This window comes from Oncorhynchus gorbuscha, linkage group LG14, assembly GCF_021184085.1.
Source record: "Oncorhynchus gorbuscha isolate QuinsamMale2020 ecotype Even-year linkage group LG14, OgorEven_v1.0, whole genome shotgun sequence".
Lineage (NCBI taxonomy): Eukaryota > Metazoa > Chordata > Actinopteri > Salmoniformes > Salmonidae > Oncorhynchus > Oncorhynchus gorbuscha.
Genome location: NC_060186.1, coordinates 71,108,497 through 71,130,166, shown reverse-complemented (window position 1 = coordinate 71,130,166; position 21,670 = coordinate 71,108,497). Strand labels below are relative to the sequence as shown.

Sequence of the window (21,670 nt, the reverse complement as noted above, 5' to 3'; positions counted from 1 at the left end):
AGTTTGCCATGCACATAAGTCTTTCAGAGATCATTAGAGTTTGCCATGCACATAACAGTCTGTCAGAGATCATTAGAGTTTGCCATGCACATAAGTCTTTCAGAGATCATTAGAGTTTGTCATGCACATAAGTCTTTCAGAGATCATTAGAGTTTGTCATGCACATAAGTCTTTCAGAGATCATTAGAGTTTGCCATGCACATAACAGTCTGTCAGAGATCATTAGAGTTTGCCATGCACATAAGTCTTTCAGAGATCATTAGAGTTTGCCATGCACATAAGTCTTTCAGAGATCATTAGAGTTTGCCATGCACATAAGTCTGTCAGAGATCATTAGAGTTTGTCAAGCACATAACAGTCTGTCAGAGATCATTAGAGTTTGCCATGCACATAAGTCTGTCAGAGATCATTAGAGTTTGCCATGCACATAAGTCTGTCAGAGATCATTAGAGTTTGCCATGCACATAAGTCTGTCAGAGATCATTAGAGTTTGTCATGCACATAAGTCTGTCAGAGATCATTAGAGTTTGCCATGCACATAAGTCTGTCAGAGATCATTAGAGTTTGCCATGCACATAAGTCTTTCAGAGATCATTAGAGTTTGCCATGCACATAAGTCTGTCAGAGATCATTAGAGTTTGTCAAGCACATAACAGTCTGTCAGAGATCATTAGAGTTTGCCATGCACATAAGTCTGTCAGAGATCATTAGAGTTTGCCATGCACATAAGTCTGTCAGAGATCATTAGAGTTTGCCATGCACATAAGTCTGTCAGAGATCATTAGAGTTTGCCATGCACATAAGTCTGTCAGAGATCATTAGAGTTTGTCATGCACATAAGTCTGTCAGAGATCATTAGAGTTTGTCATGATATGATAAAGTCACTGAATAATTTGGGTAATGGCCCCACGTCTACTGAAGTGGAAGCAAATGGCACCAATCTTGTCGACAAAACATTTCTTATCGACAGTCATGTTAGACTCTGTCTGGATAAACATCACGCTAATACAAACACACACACACACCAGGGATATGAAAGGGGGAGATGGTTTCATTCTCCTGCTCCTCCTCTGCTGGTTTGTCTTCGGGCACGTTGCCATTCTCAATGTCCACCTTCCCCTCCAGAACCTGGGTCTCCACCCCGTTGGCACCCTGGACTAGCTTCTGACGCTGTGAGGAAGAGGCAAAACAGGAAGCTGTTCATTACGGTACACATCCGAAAACATCCAGGGGTGAATTCATTACTCGCAGACCGTAGAAAACCTTTTGGCCTTTACCGTTTTTGTTGCAAAACTTATTCCGTTTGGAGTTAACAGTTTGCTTTGCAAAGTGCAAAACGTTTTGCAACAGACCAAACGTTTTGCTACGGTCTGCGACTAGTGAACACACCCCAAGCAGACCCCCGCTGTTTCAGTCAGATTCTTTCTGTCTGGTGTCTAATGAACACTATAAAATCCATATGAGACAATTGCATTTTTTAACATGCAAACAATCTGCTCCTCATCTCGTTCCTGTAGTTGCATCCCTATCTATCCATACCTCAGTGATTATGAGGCGACTGGCCATGCGCAGCCGGGTCTTTGGTCCAAAATGGCTGGTGACCATGACGCGGAGGCCAGCCTCTGGGAAGCGTAACTTGGGAGGGCTGGCGTGCATAATCTCATCGACCATGACCACAGAGCCACGACTATAAGCCTTACTGGGCTTAACTGGAGATGGACAGACACATTAGTCCTTCACACTGACATGCACACAGACGCTAACACAAACATGCTAGCAAAATAACACTGAAGTCATTATCCAGTGAAAATCTCACTTTAAAAAAAACCTCATACCCACAAGTTGTTGTCTCATCCTGTACTCGTGGCCAAAACATAAATTGGAGAACAAAACACTTCATAGCTCCAGCTCAAACTTGTATCTCAAACAGACAGCCGTTTGCTATTTCCTCAGGGGATAAGGTCACTTTCGGCCTAAGGAGCTCTATTTTGGTGGACTCTTGTAGAAAAGACATGACTTTACATGTTCAGTCATTTGAACATGTATGTATTCAGTGTTAGTTGTTTGAATGTCATCTAAATCTAGGCCAATATGAGCAGGACTATTTTCTAGGAGAACATTTAACCCTTTAACATGCAACTGGTCTTCTCATGAGATTAAAGTCTTTACAGTTTTACTGCAAAATATGTATTGCCACAATGTTTGTTCTAATAAAATACATAGTTTGAAGAACAGAAAATTGAAGTAAATTGCCCACATCTTTAAAAAAAAGGAATATCAGTGAAGTATGTCAGATTTGACATCGCCTAAATTAATTAATGATCATTAGTTGGGGCCCTATACAATATACAGTGAGCTCCAAAAGTATTGGGACAGTGACAGAGGTTCAGCAGCAGGCTGTCAGCTTTAAGGGTGTTTTAATCCATAAACCGGGTGCACCGTTCAGAAATTGCAGCAAAACTATTGGGACAAATTCACATATGTATATTAATGTAGTCAAAAGTTTAGTATTTTGTCCCATATTCATAGCATGCAATGATTACATAAAGCCTTTGACTCTACAAACTTGTTGAATGCATTGGCTATTTGTTTTGGTTGTGTATCAGATAATTATTTGCCAATAAAAAATGTATTATAAATAAAACTAGTCAACACTTGCTATTCAGTTGTCAATCAACGCACAGTAAATAGCCCATGAGCCACGACTCCGCGTGGTGACTACGTGAAAGAAAATAATGTGCATTAAAACAATAATTAGGCTAAGTTGATTAACTCGTTACCACTTACATTACATATGACGCGGAAATTCACAAGCATCATGCCTTCTCCCTCCTCTGTGTAAAGACATGTGACTGCAATCAACCACAGTGCACACATTGTACCGGGAGTCGAGACAGATCAGACTGCGTTTCCCTGTCATCGCTTGCTTAGTGACTGACATGCACCGATTCTATCAAAAGATGGCTAGAAGATGCATGTCAGAGGCAGAGTGGCTTGATGGACTAGCGAATTGAAACTTTTAAATGAAAAACATAGTCTAGATAATATGAAGTGGAAAAAGTAGCCGGGTGAAAATTATTAGTGGACGGCGATGAAAACACCAACACAGAAAACATGCTTTTGGAAGGAAAACATTTTTTCACTCACACTAACTAAATAGAGGTCATATCTAATAGAAATATGGAAACACAGGACAATTATTTTAAAGTGTAAAAACACCTTCCCGCGAAACGTTTTCACTTGTGTTTTAAACATACTCCTAGTATAATGCCTGGATGCATGGTTTAAGTCTTCTATATTCAATTAGCAAGAGTATATTGATTATATAGAAATTGATATGCATATATTAAGTAAACAAAGCTGACAAACATTATTTAGTACCATAAGTCAGTGGGCTGAAACATCCAGAGACTAGCAGAGAAACACTGCATTCTAGCAAGCAGAAATAGTTACTACACACAATAAGCAACAGAATGTTTTAGTAAGGCTAAACAGACAGGCGCTTTGACAGTGGGAAGAAAGACGAAGGGTCGCATCTACACAAGTTACAAGCCGCTTATGACATTAAATACCAAAGATGAGGTGTCTAGGCTGAGAGAGAGGCAGTGAGAGAGAGGGAGAGCACTGTGGTTGAGCAGAAGGGTACCTCGTATCCAGTGTTAGTCAGCATAGTAGAATGGACTGTTGAGCTGCAACACCTTCAGCACACTGACAGAGGAAGTCCTACCCAAATCCCAGAAGTCCATATTCCAACTTCCCTTCCACAACCCAACCAAGACCAATGCAATTGAACCATTCCCTCAAACAGCCATTCCCTCAAACAGCCATTCCCTCAAACAGCCATTCCCTCAAACAGCCATTCCCTCAAACAGCCATTCCCTCAAACAGCCATTCCCTCAAACAGCCATTCCCTCAAACAGCCATTCCCTCAAACAGCCATTCCCTCAAACAGCCATTCCCTCAAACAGCCATTCCCTCAAACAGCCATTCCCTCAAACAGCCATTCCCTCAAACAGCCATTCCCTCAAACAGCCATTCCCTCAAACAGCCATTCCCTCAAACAGCCATTCCCTCAAACAGCCATTCCCTCAAACAGCCATTCCCTCAAACAGCCATTCCCTCAAACAGCCATTCCCTCAAACAGCCATTCCCTCAAACAGCCATTCCCTCAAACAGCCATTCCCTCAAACAGCCATTCCCTCAAAGCCCCATTCCCTCAAAGCCCCATTCCCTCAAAGCCCCATTCCCTCAAAGCCCCATTCCCTCAAAGCCCCATTCCCTCAAAGCCCCATTCCCTCAAAGCCCCATTCCCTCAAAGCCCCATTCCCTCAAAGCCCCATTCCCTCAAAGCCCCATTCCCTCAAAGCCCCATTCCCTCAAAGCCCCATTCCCTCAAAGCCCCATTCCCTCAAAGCCCCATTCCCTCAAAGCCCCATTCCCTCAAAGCCCCATTCCCTCAAAGCCCCATTCCCTCAAAGCCCCATTCCCTCAAACAGCCATTCCCTCAAACAGCCATTCCCTCAAACAGCCATTCCCTCAAACAGCCATTCCCTCAAACAGCCATTCCCTCAAACAGCCATTCCCTCAAACAGCCATTCCCTCAAACAGCCATTCCCTCAAACAGCCATTCCCTCAAAAAACAGCCATTCCCTCAAAAAACAGCCATTCCCTCAAAAAACAGCCATTCCCTCAAAAAACAGCCATTCCCTCAAAAAACAGCCATTCCCTCAAAAAACAGCCATTCCCTCAAAAAACAGCCATTCCCTCAAAAAACAGCCATTCCCTCAAAAAACAGCCATTCCCTCAAAAAACAGCCATTCCCTCAAAAAACAGCCATTAGTCAATTTTGGGAATTTCAAAGAAGACCAGTTGAGAATATGTCTTCGAGAAGCCTTGGTGTGTACTACAGCCTGTCTGGTCAGCCTTACCTGCTGCTGTGCTGAGTATAGGTAATGAGGGGTCATCAGCCCCATAACAAGCTGTTTTACCATCCTCCATCTCGCTGCTGGCCGCAGCGTTACCGTTGGCCTGGTTCTGGTCTTTACCCCCTTTCCCCGTGAACAACTTCTGCAAGCTCTGGTTAAACCTGGGAGAAGAGGAGACACTGGTCAATGGCTGCCTTGTTCAGCAACAGCCAATCACTCAATTGTATGCAGTGCTGTGTGAACTCTAGGGACCAGTTTCCTGGACACAGATTAATAAATTGACTTAATTCTCCATTGAAAAAAAAAACATTTTAGGACTAGGATTAATAGGTTTACTCTGGATCCTGTAAACTGGCCCTGTGTATACAGTAAACTGCATCAACATTGTTACAACTGGTCATATTTACAAAAACTGTGGCAAACTCAGTTCTGCAACTTCTGGGGAATATGAACCATGTTATATATTTGACATCCTATGTATGCACACTTCTAATGATACAGCAACCCCTATGGACGGAAAAGTCTGAAATAGTCCGTGAGTAGGCCATTTTCCCAGAGTGGCTTTCATAATGGGTCATAGAAGGGCAGTCAGAAGTTCTTTCCTCCAAACTAGACAGGAGACAAGTGATATCCAGTTAAGTCTGGTGCTCTTTAGCCACTGCAGAGGGAGGATTAAAGTGTTATGGCTGGGCTGGGAGTGAGCAGGCTGGGGCTGAGAGACAGATTACTGGCAGCAGAAAGTGTCCTGGATGAACCAAGGCAGAAACAGACAGGGAAAAAAATTAACTCCCATCCCCCCAAAAATCTAATTCAATATCTTTGCATTCAGTCTTTGTACATTTCTTAGAAATATGTACACAACATCTTGAAAGACATGTTACAGAAAATGTAAACCTCTCGCTTTGGGCTGAATGTGTCAATGTGTAGTTTGTATTTATTATGGATCCCCATTAGTTCCTGCCAAAGCAGCAGCTACTCTTCCCAGGGTTTATTATGGATCCCCACTAGTTCTTGCCAAAGCAGAAGCTACTCTTCCTGGGGTCCAGCAAAATTAAGGCAGTTTATACCATTTTAAAACATTCACAGATTTCACAACACACCGTGTGCCCTCAGGCTTCTACTCCACCACATATCTACAGTACTAAATCCATGTGTATGTATAGTGCGTATGCAAATGTTTGTGTTGCTTCACATGTTCAATCGATCACCAGAATTACGGTCTTACCTCAATTAGCCACCAAATCCCTAGGGCGTTTTCTGGTAGCTGTGCTTCACCATTTTCCCTACATTCCCCCCCCCCCATGTGGGCCAGCCCCCTAGCAATTCAGGTTCTAGCCATTGAGCTTCACCCCCCTCGCCATTTGAGTAAGATGAACACACAGCAGAGAGCGAGCGAGAGGACGCGGTGCACATACAATAAAAGGCCCAAAGTATGTGGACATCCCTTCAAAGGAGTGAATTTGGCAAAGTCTGCCACACCTGTTGCTGACAGGTGTATAACATCGAGCACACCGCCATGCAATCTCCATAGACAAAAATTGGCAGTAGAATGGTCCATACTGAAGAGCTCAGTGACTTAATGTGGCACCGTTATAGGATGCCATCTTTCCAACAAGTCAAAATGCTGCCCTGCTAGAGCTGCCCCAGTTAACTGTAAGTGCTGTTGTGAAGTGGAAACGTCTAAGAGGAACAACGGCTCTTACCACAAAGTGGTAGGTCACACAAGCTCACAGAACAGGACCACAGAGTGCTGAAGCACATAGCATGTAACAAACCTCTGGGAGCAACACTCACTACAGAGTCCCAAACAAACCTCTGGGAGCAACACTCACTACAGAGTCCCAAACAAACCTCTGGGAGCAACGGCAGCACAAGATCTGTTCGTCGGGAGATGAATGAAATGGGTTTCCATGTCAGAGCAGCCGCACACAAGTTTAAGATCACCATGCGCAATGCCAAGTATCGACTGTAGTGGTGTAAAGCTCATCGCCATTGGACTCTGGAGCAGTGGAAACACGTTCTCTGGAACGATGAATCACACGTCACCATCTAGCAGTTAGATGGGCGAATCAGGGTTTGGCAGATGCCAGGCGAACGCTACCTACCAGAATGCATAGTGCCAACTGTAAAGTAGGTGGAGGAATAATAGTCTAAGTTCCACGGCGTAGACGTCATTGACAAGCTGAAATGGTCCACCCACACAAACAGTGTGGTGAAGAAGGCGCAACAGCGCTTCTTCAACCTCAGGAGGCTGAGGAAATTTGTCTTGTCACCCAAAACGCTCAAACTTTCACAGCTGCACAATCGAGAGCATTCTGTCGGGCTGTATCACCGCCTGGTACTGCAACTGCTCCGCCCACAACCACAAGGCTCTCCAGGAGGTGGTGCGGTCTGCACAACACATCACCGGGGGCCAACTACCAGCCCTCCATGACACCCGATGTCACAGGAAGGCCCTCAACCACCCGAGCAACTGCCTGTTCACCCCGCTACCATCCAGAATTTGAGGTCAGTACAGGGGCACCAAAGCTGGGACTGAGAGACTGAAAAACAGCTTATATCTCAAGGCCATCAGACTGTTAAACAGCCACCACTAACTCAGAGAGGCTGCGGCCTACATTGAGACCCAATCACTGGCCACTTTAATAAATGGATCACTAGTCACTTTATACAATGCCACTCTAAATAATGGTTTACATGTCTATACTGCATTTTATACCATCTATTGCATCTTGCCTATGCCGCTCGGCCATATACTTATATGTACATATTCTCATTCACCCCTTTAGATTTGTATGTATTTGGTGGTTGTTAGGAAATTGTTAGATATTACTGCACTGTCAGAACTAGAAGCACAATCATTTCGCAACACTCACATTAACATATGCCAACTATGTGTATGTGACAAATAAAATGTGATTTGATTGTTTGGGCTAGCACCCTTAGTTCAAGTGAAGGGAAATTCTAAACGATACAGCATACAATAATATTCGACGAGTCTGTGCTTCCAACTTTGTGGCAACAGTTTGGGGAGGGCCCTTTCCTGTTTCAGCATGACAATGCCCCTATGCACACAGCGAGGTCCATACAGAATTTTTTTTTCCCGAGATCGGTGTGGATGAACTTGACTGGCCTGCACAGAGCCCTGATCTCAATCCTATTGAACACCTTTGGGATGAATTGGAACACCGACTGCGACTGCAGAGCTAATCACCCAACATTAGTCCCCGACCTCACTAACGCTCTTCTGGCTGAAAGGAACAAGTCCCTGCAGCAATGTTCCAACATCTAGAGGAAAGCCTTCCCAGAAGAGAAGAGGCTGTTATAGCAGCAATGTTCCAACATCTAGAGGAAAGCCTTCCCAGAAGAGTGGAGGCTGTTATAGCAGCAATGTCCCAACATCTAGTGGAAAGCCTTCCCAGAAGAGTGGAGGCTGTTATAGCAGCAATGTCCCAACATCTAGTGGAAAGCCTTCCCAGAAGAGTGGAGGCTGTTATAGCAGCAATGTCCCAACATCTAGTGGAAAGCCTTCCCAGAAGAGTGGAGGCTGTTATAGCAGCAATGTCCCAACATCTAGTGGAAAGCCTTCCCAGAAGAGTGGAGGCTGTTATAGCAGCAATGTCCCAACATCTAGTGGAAAGCCTTCCCAGAAGAGTGGAGGCTGTTATAGCAGTAATGTACCAACATCTAGTGGAAAGCCTTCCCAGAAGAGTGGAGGCTGTTATAGCAGTAATGTGCCAACATCTAGTGGAAAGCCTTCCCAGAAGAGTGGAGGCTGTTGTAGCAGCAAAGGGGCAACCAACTCCATATTAATGCCAATGATTTTAGAATGAGATGTTCAACGGGGCGGCAGGGTGGCCTAGTGGTTAGAGCGTTGGACTAGTAACTGGAAGGTTGCAATATCAAACCACCGAGCTGACAAGGTACAAATCTGTCGTTCTGCCCCTGAACAGGCAGTTAACCCACTGTTCCAAGGCCGTCATTGAAAATAAGAATTTGTTCTTAACTGACTTGCCTGGTTAAATAAAGGTAAAATAAAATAAAAACAAGCAGGTCTGCACATACAGTACCAGTCAAAACAGTTGACACCTACTCATTTCAGGGTTTTTCTTTATTTTTCCTATTTTCTACATTGTAGAATAATAGTGAAGACAAACTATGAATCATGTAGTAACCAAACAAAGTGTTAAAAATATTTATTTTATATTTGAGATTCTTCAAAGTAGCCACCCTTGATGACAGCTTTGCACACTCTACAATGTAGAAAACTCTAAATAAAATAAAGAAAAACCCTTGAATGAGTAGGCGTGCCCAAACTTTTGACTGGTACTGTATATGAAGTCGTACACCATTTTCTTTCTTCTGGGGACCACTTTTGGATCGCTAGCTCTATTTTTAGAACTACTGGCTAAAAAGTACAGGAGAATCTCTTCAAGATATCCGCCCTCAGTTTCATTGGCCGCCCTGAGTTGCGTGATGTCAGACTTAGTAGTGCAGCACTTACTTCATGATGAGGATGTATCCACAGTACATGAGCACCAACACCAGGCTCTCCCACCTGAGACGGACAGAGGAGCACAGACCAATGAAATCACATCACAGTAACCCGATAAAATCACATATCGCCCAATAAGGAGCAGAGTTCAGGTACATAACCAATGAAATATCAAAGGTCATATTTAAAAAAGGGCAGATCACTTACCACACCACCTTCTCATCGTAAATGAACTGGGGAAAAAGAGCACAGGCAGAAATCAAAACAATGCCAGTTAGGAAGTATTCAATAAATATATTGTTTATGGTGGAATACAGTACATGTTAAGAGCAATTTAATGTCAGACTTACTGCAATAAGAGCTAGGATAGACAAGATGTAGTAGAATGAATCTCGGAAAACAGACCACCAACCCAACATTACGACCTAGAAAGAGAGAGTCAGGAAAGAGATCCCGTTCTGGTATTCAGTAACTAAAGTGTCTCAGACTAGACGTTCTGATCTAGGATCCTTTTTCTACGTATAGCGCATTCGGAATGTATTCAGAAAGCCTGACTTTTTCCACATGTTAGGTTAAAGCCCGATTATAATATTGATTCAATCGTTTTTACACACAATATCCCATAACGGCGAAGAAAAAAACAGGTTTACACATTTTTGCTACTTTATTTAAAAAAAAAACATTTAAAAAAATAAAAAAACTGAAATATCACATAAGTATTCAAACCCTTTACTCAGTACATTGTTGAAGCACCTTTGGCATCGATTACAGCCTCGAGTCTTCATGGGTATGATGCTACAAGCTTGGCACACCTGTATTTGGGGAGTTTCTCCCATTCTTCTCTGCAGATCCTCTCAAGCTCGTGTCATGTTGGATGGAGAGTGTTGCAGTTGTTCAAATCAGGTTCAAGTCCAGGCTCTGGGACACTCAAGGATGTTCAGAGACTTGTCCCAAAGCCACTTCTGTCATCTTGGCTGTGTGCTTAGGGTCATTGTCCTGTTGGAAAGTAAACTGCTGCCACTACCACGCTCCCCAGCACGATGCTGCCACTACCACGCTTCCCAGCACGATGCTGCCACTACCACGCTTCCCAGCACGGATGCTGCCACTACGCTTCCCACGCTTCCCAGCACGGATGCTGCCACTACCACGCTTCCCAGCACGGATGCTGCCACTACCACGCTTCCCAGCACGGATGCTGCCACTACCACGCTTCCCAGCACGGATGCTGCCACTACCACGCTTCCCAGCACGATGCTGCCACTACCACGCTTCCCAGCACGATGCTGCCACTACCACGCTTCCCAGCACGGATGCTGCCACTACCACGCTTCCCAGCACGGATGCTGCCACTACCACGCTTCCCAGCACGGATGCTGCCACTACCACTTCCCAGCACGGATGCTGCCACTAGCTTCCCAGCACGGATGCTGCCACTACCACGCTTCCCAGCACGGATGCTGCCACTACCACGCTTCCCAGCACGGATGCTGCCACTACCACGCTTCCCAGCACGGATGCTGCCACTACCACGCTTCCCAGCACGGATGCTGCCACTACCACGCTTCCCAGCACGGATGCTGCCACTACCACGCTTCCCAGCACGGATGCTGCCACTACCACGCTTCCCAGCACGGATGCTGCCACTACCACGCTTCCCAGCACGGATGCTGCCACTACCACGCTTCCCAGCACGGATGCTGCCACTACCACGCTTCCCAGCACGGATGCGGTGCCACTACCACGCTTCCCAGCACGGATGGTGCCACTACCACGCTTCCCAGCACGATGCTGCCACTACCACGCTTCCCAGCACGATGCTGCCACTACCACGCTTCCCAGCACGATGCTGCCACTACCACGCTTCCCAGTAGGGATGGTGCCATGTTTCCTCCAGATGTGATGCTTGGCATTCAGGCCAGAATAAAATTTTGGTTTCATCAGACCAGAGTATCTTGTTTCATGGTCTGAGAGTCCATTAGGGGGCTTTTGGCAAGCTGGCTGTCATGTGCCTTTTACTGACGAGCTGCTTCCGTCTGGCCACTCTACCATAAAAGCTAGATTTATGGAGTGCTGCAGAGATGGTTGTCCTTCTGGAAGGTTCTCCCATCTCCACAGAGAAACTCTGGAGCGCTGTCAGAGTGACCATCGTGTTCTCTGTCACCTCCCTGACCAAGGCCATTCTCCCCTGTTTGCTCTGTATGGCCGGGTAGTCAGCTCTAGGAAGTCTTGGTGAATCTAAACTTCCTCCATTTAGAATGGAGGCCACTGTGTTCTCGGGGACCTTCAATGCTGCAGAAATGTTTTGGTACCCTTCCCCAGATCTGTGCCTCGAAACAATCCTGTCTCGGAACTATACGGACAATTCCTTCGACCTCATGGCTTTGTTTTTGCTCTGACATGCACTGTCAACTGTGGGGCCTTATATAGACAGGCGTGTGCTTTCCCAAATCATGTCCAATCACCTGAATTTGCCACAGGTGGACTCCAAATAACTTGTAGAAACATGGATGATCAAAGGAAACAGGACCGGTGCTCAATTTAGGGTCTCAAAGCAAAGGGTCTGAATACGTACAGTTGAAGTCGGAAGTTTACAGACACTTAGATTGGAGTCATTAAAGCTAGTTTTTCAACCACTCCACAAATTTCTTGTTAACAAACTATAGTTTTGGCAAGGACATCTACTTTGTGCATGACATGTAATCTTTCCAACACTTGTTTACAGACAGATTATTTCACTGTATCACAATTCCAGTGGGTCAGAAGTTAACATTGACTGTGCCTTTAAACAGCTTGGAAAATTCCAGAACATTATGTAATGACTTTAGAAGCTTCTGATAGGCTAATTGACATCAGTTGAGTCAATTGGAGGTGTACCTGTGGATGTATTTCAAGGCCTACCTTCAAACCAGTGCCTTTTTGCTTGGAATTATTATTTTTTCCCGTTTTTTATCAGCCAAGACCTCCACAAGTCTGGTTCATCCTTGGGAGCAATTTCCAAACGCTTGAAGGTACCACATTCGTCTGTACAAACAATAGTATGCAAGTATAAACACCATGGGACCACGCAGCCGTCATAACCGCTCAGGAAGAAGACCCATTCTGTCTACTTGAGACGAACATACTTTGGTGCAAAAAGTTGAAATCAATCCCAGAACAGCAGCAAAGGACCTTGTGAAGATGCTGGAGGAAACAGGTACAAGTATCTATATCCACAGTAAAACAAGTCCTATAATCGACATAACCTGAAAGGCTGCTCAGCAAGGAAGAAGCCACTGCTCCAAAACCACCATAAAAAGCCAGACTACAGTCCTGTTAAGGAAGTAGAGAATTCAGGCAGCTTTTCGCAGCTTTTTGTTAAAAATAGCGCAACATTTCAAGGCCCTGCTATTCATGCCAGGAATATAGTATATGCATATGATTTGTACGTGTGGATAGAAAACACTCAGAAGTTTCTACAACTGTTTAAATCACGGCTGTGAATGGGAAAATATATCCTTCCGCGACTTCAAGGATTTGTTCAAAGTGAACCGAATTAAATAGGGCAGAGGTTACACTGCCTACAGCTTCCACACGTTGTCTAGAGTCTTGTCATTTGATTCGCAATTGATTCTTGGTCTAACCGGTTCAAGGGAACTCCTTCCCTCCGGTCTCCGACTGGATGTTTTGATCGAGCTCTCTCCGGACAAGTTTTATACACGGACAGCAAAAGAAATTACATCGCCTCCTGATGAATTTTATCGCTTAATAACGTGTACTAATACCTAAAGTTGCATTAGAACAGTATTTCAAAGTGTTTTGTGAAAGTTTATCGTCGACTTTTTGAATTTTAAAAAATGACGTTACGTTATGAAACGCTATTTTTTTCTGTTTATCACACAGTATTCTTAGATCGATATCTAGGCTATATATGGACCGATTTAATCGGAAAAAAGACCCTAAATGATGTTTATGGGACATCTAGGAGTGCCAAGAAAGAAGCTTGTCAAAGGTAATGAATGTTTTATATTTTATTTCAGCGTTTTGGTTTGCGACGGCTAACGCAAAATCTGTCGTGTTAGGTGACGTTGCAGTATTTTGAGGGTGCATGGCATCAGATAATAGCTTCTCATGCTTTCGCCGAAAAGCATTTTACAAATCTGACTAGGTGGATAGATTCACAACGAGTGTAGCTTTAATTCAGTATATTGTACGTCAATTTTAATGAAAGTTAGAGTTTTATCAAAAACTATACGTGGCACACTTGAAATTCCCACTGATTGATGTTCCCACAGCGGGAGCACTTCCCTAACAAGCTTTAGAGGTCGACCGATTAATCGGAATGGCCGATTGATTAGGGCCAATTTTAAGTTTTCATAACAATCGGAAATTTGTATTTTTGGACACCGATTTGGCCAATTATTTTTTAATACACCTTTAAAATCTTTATTTAACTCGGCAAGTCAGTTAAGAACACATCCTTATTTTCAATGACGGCCTACCAGGGAACAGTGGGTCAACTGCCTCGTTCAGGGGCAGAATGACAGATTTTTACCTCAGCTCGGGGGATTCAATCGTGCAACCTTACATTTAACTAGTCCAACACTCTCACCACCTGCCTCATTGCACTCCACGAGGAGACTGCCTGTTACGCAAATGCAGTAAGCCAAGGCAAGTTGCTAGCTAGCATTAAAGTTCTTGTAAAAAAAATCTAATCAATCATAACCACTAGTTAAACTAGTAATATCAACCATGTGTAGTTATCTAGCGTGTCCTGCGTTGCATATAACCGATGCGGTGCGTATCGTTGCTCCAATGTGTACCTAACCATGAACATCAATGCCTTTCTTGAAGTCAATACACAGAAGAAGTATACATATTTAAACCTGCATATTTAGCAAAAAGAAATCCAGGTCAGCAGGCAATATTAACCAGGTGAAATTGTGTCACTTCTCTTGCGTTCATTGCACGCAGAGTCAGTGTATATGCAACAGTTTGGGCCACCTAATTTGTCAGAATTTTACATAATTATGACATAACATTGACGGTTGTGCAATGTAACAGGAATATTTAGACTTATGGATGCCACCCGTTAGATAAAATACGGAACTGTTCCGTATTACATTGAAAGAATAAATGTCTTGTTTGAGATGATCGTTTCCGGAGTCGACCATATTAATGACCTAAGGCTCGTATTTCTGTGTGTTATCACGTTATAACTAAGTCTATGATTTGATAGAGCAGTCTGACGGAGCGATGGTAGGCACCAGCAGGCTAGTAAGCATTCATTCAAACAACACTTTTGTGCGTTTTGCCAGCAGCTGTTTATGACTTCAAGCCTATCACCTCCCGAGATTAGGCTGGTGCAACCGATATGAAATGGCTAGCTAGTTAACGGGTTGCACCCTAATAGCGTTTCAAACGTCACTCGCTCCGAGACTTGGAGTGGTTGTTCCCCTTGCTCTGCAAGGGCCGCGGCTTTTGTGGAGAGATGGGTAACGCTGCTTCGAGCGTGGCTGTTGTCGTTGTGTTCCTGGTTCGAGCCCAGGTAGGAGTGACGAGAGGGACGGAAGCTATACTGTTACACTGGCAATACTAAAGTGCCTATAAGAACATCCAATAGTCAAAGGTTAATGAAATACAAATGGTATAGAGAGAAATAGTCCTATAATAACTTCAACCTAAAACTTATCTTGGAATATTGAAAACTCATGTTAAAAGGAACCACCAGATTTCATATGTTCTCATGTTCTGAGCAAGGAACTTAAAACGTTAGCTTTAGCTTTCTTACATGGCACATATTGCACTTTTACTTTCTTCTCCAACACTTTGTTTTTGCATTATTTAAACCAAATTGAACATGTTTCATTATTTATTTGAGAATAAATTGATTTTATTGATGTATTATATTAAGTTAAAATAAGTGTTCTTCAGTATTGTTGTAATTGTCATTATTACAAATAAATAAAATCTATATATAAAAAAAAACATTTTTATTTAGTTATTAAATCGGCATCGGCTTTTTTGGTCCTCCAATAATTGGTATAGGCATTAAAATCATAGTCGGTCGACCTCTACTACAGTTTGCAACTGCACATGGGGACAAAGAGCATACTTTTTGGAGAAATGTCCTCTGGTCTGATGAAACAAAAATCTAACTGTTTGGCCATAATGACCATCGTTATGTTTGAAGGAAAAGGGGGAGGCTTGCAAGCCGAAGAATACAATCCCAACTCTGAAGCACGGGGGTGGCAGCATCATGTTGTGGGGGTGCTTTGCTGCAGGAGAGACTGGGGCACTTCACAAAATAGATGGCATCATGAGGAAGGAAAATTGTGGATATATTGAAGCAACATCTCAAGACATCAGTCAGGAAGTTGAAGCTTGATCGCAAATGGGTCTTCCAAATGGACAATGACCCCAAGCATACTTCGAAAGGTGTGGCAAAATGGCTTAAGGACAACAAAGTCAAGGTATTGGAGTGGCCATCACAAAGCCCTGACCTCAATCCTATAGAAAATGTGTGGTCAGAACTGAAAAAGCGTGTGTGAGCAAGGAGGCCTTCAAACCTGACAGTTACACCAGCTCTGTCAGGAGGAATGGAAGGCTACACAAAACATTTAACCCAAGTTAAACAATTTAAAGGCAATGCTACCAAATACTAATTGAGTGCATGTAAACTTCTGATCCACTGGGAATGTGATGAAAGAAATAAAAGGTGAACTAAATAAATCTCTACTATTATTCTGACATTTTTACATTCTTAAAATAAAGTGATGATCCTAACTAATCACAGGGAATTTTTACTATGATTAAATGTCAGGAATTGTGAAAAACTGAGTTTAAATGTATTTGGCTAAGGTGTATGTAAACTTCCGACTTCAACTGTACATAAATAAGGTATTTGTTTATTTTTAATACATTTGCAAAAATGTCAAAAGAAATCTGTTTTCACTGACATTATGGAGAGTTGTGTGCAGATTGCTGATGATTTTGTTTTAATGGTCTGAATACTTTCTGAAGGCTCTGTAATCCTATTCATTATCATCTAAAAGAGGCTAAACTGATCCTAGATCAGCACTCCTGCTCTTTCTGAACACGGGCCCAGAAATATGCTTTCCAAGACAAACATCAACAGTCATCTGGACATGGTTCCCCTTAGGGGAACTCAATCTTCCCATTTACTTCTCAGCCCATAAGTGATCTAAACGCAAATGCTGCGCTAAACGAGACGTGCACATGCATACGTGGAAAGAAACACACACACCTGTCCGGCGAAGATTCCGCACACACCGATGATGCACAGGATATTAAAGACGGCTGAGCCAACGATTGTCCCAACCCCCACATCACCGTGGGTGATGAAGACACCTGCACAGAGGGAGGGAGCCATCCACAATCAGCCCTGACAACAGCCATCTGGGAGAGTGTGTGTGTGTTTTTTATATTTGGATATATTAGTGTGTGTGTGTGTGTGTGTGTGTGTGTGTGTGTGTGTGTGTGTGTTTTTTATATTTGGATATATTGGTGTGTGTGTGTGTGTGTGTTTTTTATATTTGGATATATTGGTGTGTGTGTGTGTGTGTTTTTTTTATATTTGGATATATTGGTGTGTGTGTGTGTGTGTTTTTTATATTTGGATATATTGGTGTGTGTGTGTGTGTGTTTTTTATATTTGGATATATTGGTGTGTGTGTGTGTGTGTTTTTTATATTTGGATATATTGGTGTGTGTGTGTGTGTTTTTTTATATTTGGATATATTGGTGTGTGTGTGTGTGTGTGTTTTTTATATTTGGATATATTGGTGTGTGTGTGTGTGTGTGTTTTTAATATTTGGATATATTGGTGTGTGTGTGTGTGTGTTTTTAATATTTGGATATATTGGTGTGTGTGTGTGTGTGTTTTTAATATTTGGATATATTGGTGTGTGTGTGTGTGTGTTTTTTTATATTTGGATATATTGGTGTGTGTGTGTGTGTGTGTGTGTTTTTTTTATATTTGGATATATTGGTGTGTGTGTGTGTGTGTGTGTGTTTTTTTTATATTTGGATATATTGGTGTGTGTGTGTGTGTGTGTGTGTGTTTTTTATATTTGGATATATTGGTGTGTGTGTGTGTGTTTTTTATATTTGGATATATTGGTGTGTGTGTGTGTGTTTTTTATATTTGGATATATTGGTGTGTGTGTGTGTGGGAGAGTGTGTGTGTGTTTTTTATATTTGGATATATTGGTGTGTGTGTGTGTTTTTTATATTTGGATATATTGGTGTGTGTGTGTGTTTTTTATATTTGGATATATTGGTGTGTGTGTGTGTTTTTTATATTTGGATATATTGGTGTGTGTGTGTGTGTTTTTTATATTTGGATATATTGGTGTGTGTGTGTGTGTTTTTTATATTTGGATATATTGGTGTGTGTGTGTGTGTGTGTGTGTGTGTGTGTGTGTGTGTGTGTGTGTGTGTGTGTGTGTGAAATCCGGTGAACACACACACGTAGTGTCTGTCAGAAGACTGTGGGATGTGATGATTAAGTCACTTTTTTCCAGTACGCAGGTTTTTTTTTAGACACTGATCATTTGGACAAATCACAGTTTCCCAGGAGTTGACATCTTTCACATTTCAGAATGGGGAGGGGACATTTGGTTCATGCTTTGTCTGAAAGTTTACGTTTAGGGGGGTGGAGACTTCTCTAGTATGGTTAGTATTTTATCCCATACATCTCTCCACAAAACATAATCCAGCATCTGACGCAAATACACAAGACTTTACTTGTATCAGAGATGATGTGTTGGTGTGTGTGTGTGTCATATCTTACCAATGACAGAGGCAAACAGCTCTGGAGCAGAACTCCCAGCTGCCATAAAAGTGGCTCCGGCAACATCCTCACTTAGGTCTAGTTTCTGACGGACAGAAAGAGACGAGAAAGGAGAGTGTGCTTACCAGAGAGACCAGAGTGCTTACTCAAGGTGAGCTTCCAAAAAGCTTTGCATTTAAAATGTGGCACTTCATGCATCTTCACACCCAAATCAATCATAGAATAGAGAAGTACTTCATTAGGAATATTTGATTCAGTTCTCAAAGAATATTAATTAGTGAAAGTATTACTCGAGAAGTAAAGTGCCAACCTAGCTACTATGTTAGCAGAAAACTTACCTGTGTTAAGAACATAAGGCCTAATATCTCTGACCACTTTCACCAGATTGTGTTCCTAACAAGGGTGGGGGGAAACTGTCCCTCACCTCACAGATCTTCTCCAGCGATGTCACAAAGTAGTCATCACAGATTATAGCCAAGGCCAGGAACATATAGAGGGCCTGTGGAGAGACGGGAGAGAAGTCATGGTGTGTGTGCGAGCATACGCGTCAAACATGAACTCAACAGAAATTGGCTTAACTGATAGGAAACTTGGCAGATCAAGGAAGGAAGGAAGGAAGGACCTAGAGAGCACTATCGACCAATCCCAAAATGGAGCCCTAACACATAGCTGCTAGGTATGACGTAGATCTGAGAGGATTAGAAACATCTAGGATTACATACCTAAGGTAATAAATGTGGGGAACATTCTACCTAACATATCTGAAGAGGGAACTACTACTACCACCTAGTAGAATGATAGCCATCTGATCTGGGATTGAGACAATCACGTTGAAAATTGTTTGCATATTGCTTAGACATTAACTGCAGTGCATACTGCATAATATCCGCCTCGCCTGGTCCCAGATCTATTCCTGCTGTATAGCCAACTATTGTGATCATTTTCATGCCAAATAACCCATAGCAGTTGGCAAGACAGCACAAAGACGTGAGCAGGCAATTGTTCCTTAGCATTGTGGGAGTGAGAGAAAAAAAACTATTCTATTTCAGTACAGCTGACGTGATAGATATATAAATTATAGATCAAGACTGACACTGGGTCCAGAGGGTGCTGTGCTCCAGCCCAGCCACAGGGGGCACTGTAAGACCAGTGAATAATTAGCTCCAATTTACCATTAGTCCTCTCATCTCACCCTCATAGCATTACATTAAATTACTCAAGATTCTTATTAACTTGACACATATTACATGTGAGATGTATTTTATTTATACAGCTAAGTCTATTAAGAACACATTCATATTTACAATGAAGACCTGTAAAATTGAGAAAAGGTTCCTAGAACAGGGCTGAACCCCCAGACCAGGGCTGGACCCAGCGGGACAGAACCCCCAGACCAGGGCTGAACCCAGCGGGACAGAACCCCCAGACCAGGGCTGAACCCAGCGGGACAGAACCCCCAGACCAGTGCTGAACCCAGCGGGACAGAACCCCCAGACCAGGGCTGAACCCAGCGGGACAGAACCCCCAGACCAGGGCTGAACCCAGCGGGACAGAACCCCCAGACCAGTGCTGAACCCAGCGGGACAGAACCCCCAGACCGGGCTGAACCCAGCGGGACAGAACCCCAGACCGGTGCTGAACCCAGCGGGACAGAACCCCCAGACCGGTGCTGAACCCAGCGGGACAGAACCCCCAGACCGGTGCTGAACCCAGCGGGACAGAACCCCCAGACCGGTGCTGAACCCAGCGGGACAGAACCCCCAGACCAGGGCTGGACCCAGCGGGACAGAACCCCCAGACCGGTGCTGAACCCAGCGGGACAGAACCCCCAGACCAGGGCTGAACCCAGCGGGACAGAACCCCCAGACCGGTGCTGAACCCAGCGGGACAGAACCCCCAGACCGGTGCTGAACCCAGCGGGACAGAACCCCCAGACCGGTGCTGAACCCAGCAGGACAGAACCCCCAGACCGGTGCTGAACCCAGCGGGACAGAACCCCCAGACCGGTGCTGAACCCAGCGGGACAGAACCCCCAGACCGGTGCTGAACCCAGCGGGACAGAACCCCTAGACCAGGGCTGAACCCAGCAGGACAGAACCCAACAGGACAAGGTTTGCTGTTAGTGAGGCAACAGAAGGGGGCAGGAGACCCTGCTTTGGGTCAAATTATTGTGAAATCAAGCTGGTGTGGTGGAGAATGGAGACAAGGTATGCCAGTCCATTCAACCCTTAAAAGGGTGTCCAATTAACACTTATTTTGACCAATGGGTAAAAAAATACATGTAAAAAAAATTGGTGGCTAAATCAGTGGAGGCCAGACCAAAACAAAGCAGTCAAATATGTGAAAAATAACATCGCTTCCAGAGCATATAAAACAATACAGCGAAGATAGACATGACATGTAGTACTTTCACATTTGAGTGTACGCTTTTACATATTAATGCTAAATTCCTGTTCTTTTTCAAAGATGTCTCTCAAAAACAAAGACAGTATCACTGTGAAATGTCAGAGCACTGAGCGTACCACAAGCTTTGTATTTGCAAAGCCTTTTACATTTCATTCAGTTTATGTCATGTTCATTTGGCTTTTTGCGACCACCACAAGTCGCTGCGAGAAAGCACACCGCTCGGTCAACAGAGCTCAGTGCGTATTATGGGATGTATTAGGTTACGAAATCAAACTTAGACATAATGTTAATAATATGAGACAGAACCCCTGAACGATTCACAACATGAACAATCATATGTCTTGGTAAAAATTAATTTTAGAACATAAGTGAAATGTCATCACCAAAGTGCATTTTTCACCCACTATGGGCATTGCGAGTTGACACCCTACCCTTAGTGCCCTACCCCCAGACACCTCTTGATAATACTGGGGGGGTACCAGACGTTTCTTACCCACTGAAACCGAGATCACTTGACCCCTTAAATATTTTCAATTTTCATGATAACAAAATACAAGATAGAAAATATAATTAATGTGAAGATATTGAATTAAGCCATCAGTACCCCAGCAAATATTTGTGGTGAAAACTCCAGCCATCATTCTAAGATCAATGTCTAGGTGGAGGAATTCCCATATTACTTACACCTGTCATACCGGGGGCAATCAAGAAGTCTACCAACTAGGGCTAGGGACAAGAGGTTGATTTTGGACTGGACCAGTGATGAAAGCATCATAATTAGTAATAGATGCATTCAAAGAGCTGCCTTACCGCCACTATGTGCAGCAGGACGGCCCCACTCTTGCGCTCGTTGTTGGTGAAAAGGTCTTCAGGGAACTCCTTGATCGCTGAGGAGAGAAAACATCACCGCATGTCAGTAATGTGCCCGATGTGCCAGATGTCCAAACTCCAAGGACGAGGTCACCTTGTGACGTGGTGGCAACACTGACTGAGGTTTGTAAAGACTTTGAAAATGTTCCAGGCAACTCCGAAACACATGACTTCATTTCT

At 43.6% G+C, this 21,670-nt stretch overlaps 1 protein-coding gene across 3 annotated transcripts in view; it reads right to left on the bottom strand.

Moving 5' to 3' along the window:
• The window catches only part of LOC123995378 (sodium/potassium/calcium exchanger 4-like), a 53,133-nt gene that overhangs the window by 11,013 nt on the left and 20,450 nt on the right, over positions 1-21,670 (bottom strand). For all 3 annotated transcript variants that reach the window (XM_046298934.1, XM_046298933.1, XM_046298935.1), the window contains 10 exons: positions 21,431-21,507; positions 18,639-18,713; positions 18,215-18,299; positions 16,667-16,770; positions 9,771-9,845; positions 9,628-9,653; positions 9,430-9,483; positions 4,989-5,086; positions 1,540-1,709; positions 1,026-1,170 (listed from right to left, as the gene is read on the bottom strand). In XM_046298934.1, coding sequence (XP_046154890.1) covers positions 1,026-1,170; positions 1,540-1,709; positions 4,989-5,086; positions 9,430-9,483; positions 9,628-9,653; positions 9,771-9,845; positions 16,667-16,770; positions 18,215-18,299; positions 18,639-18,713; positions 21,431-21,507 — 909 coding nt within the window. The remainder of the gene's footprint in view (positions 1-1,025; positions 1,171-1,539; positions 1,710-4,988; positions 5,087-9,429; positions 9,484-9,627; positions 9,654-9,770; positions 9,846-16,666; positions 16,771-18,214; positions 18,300-18,638; positions 18,714-21,430; positions 21,508-21,670) is intronic.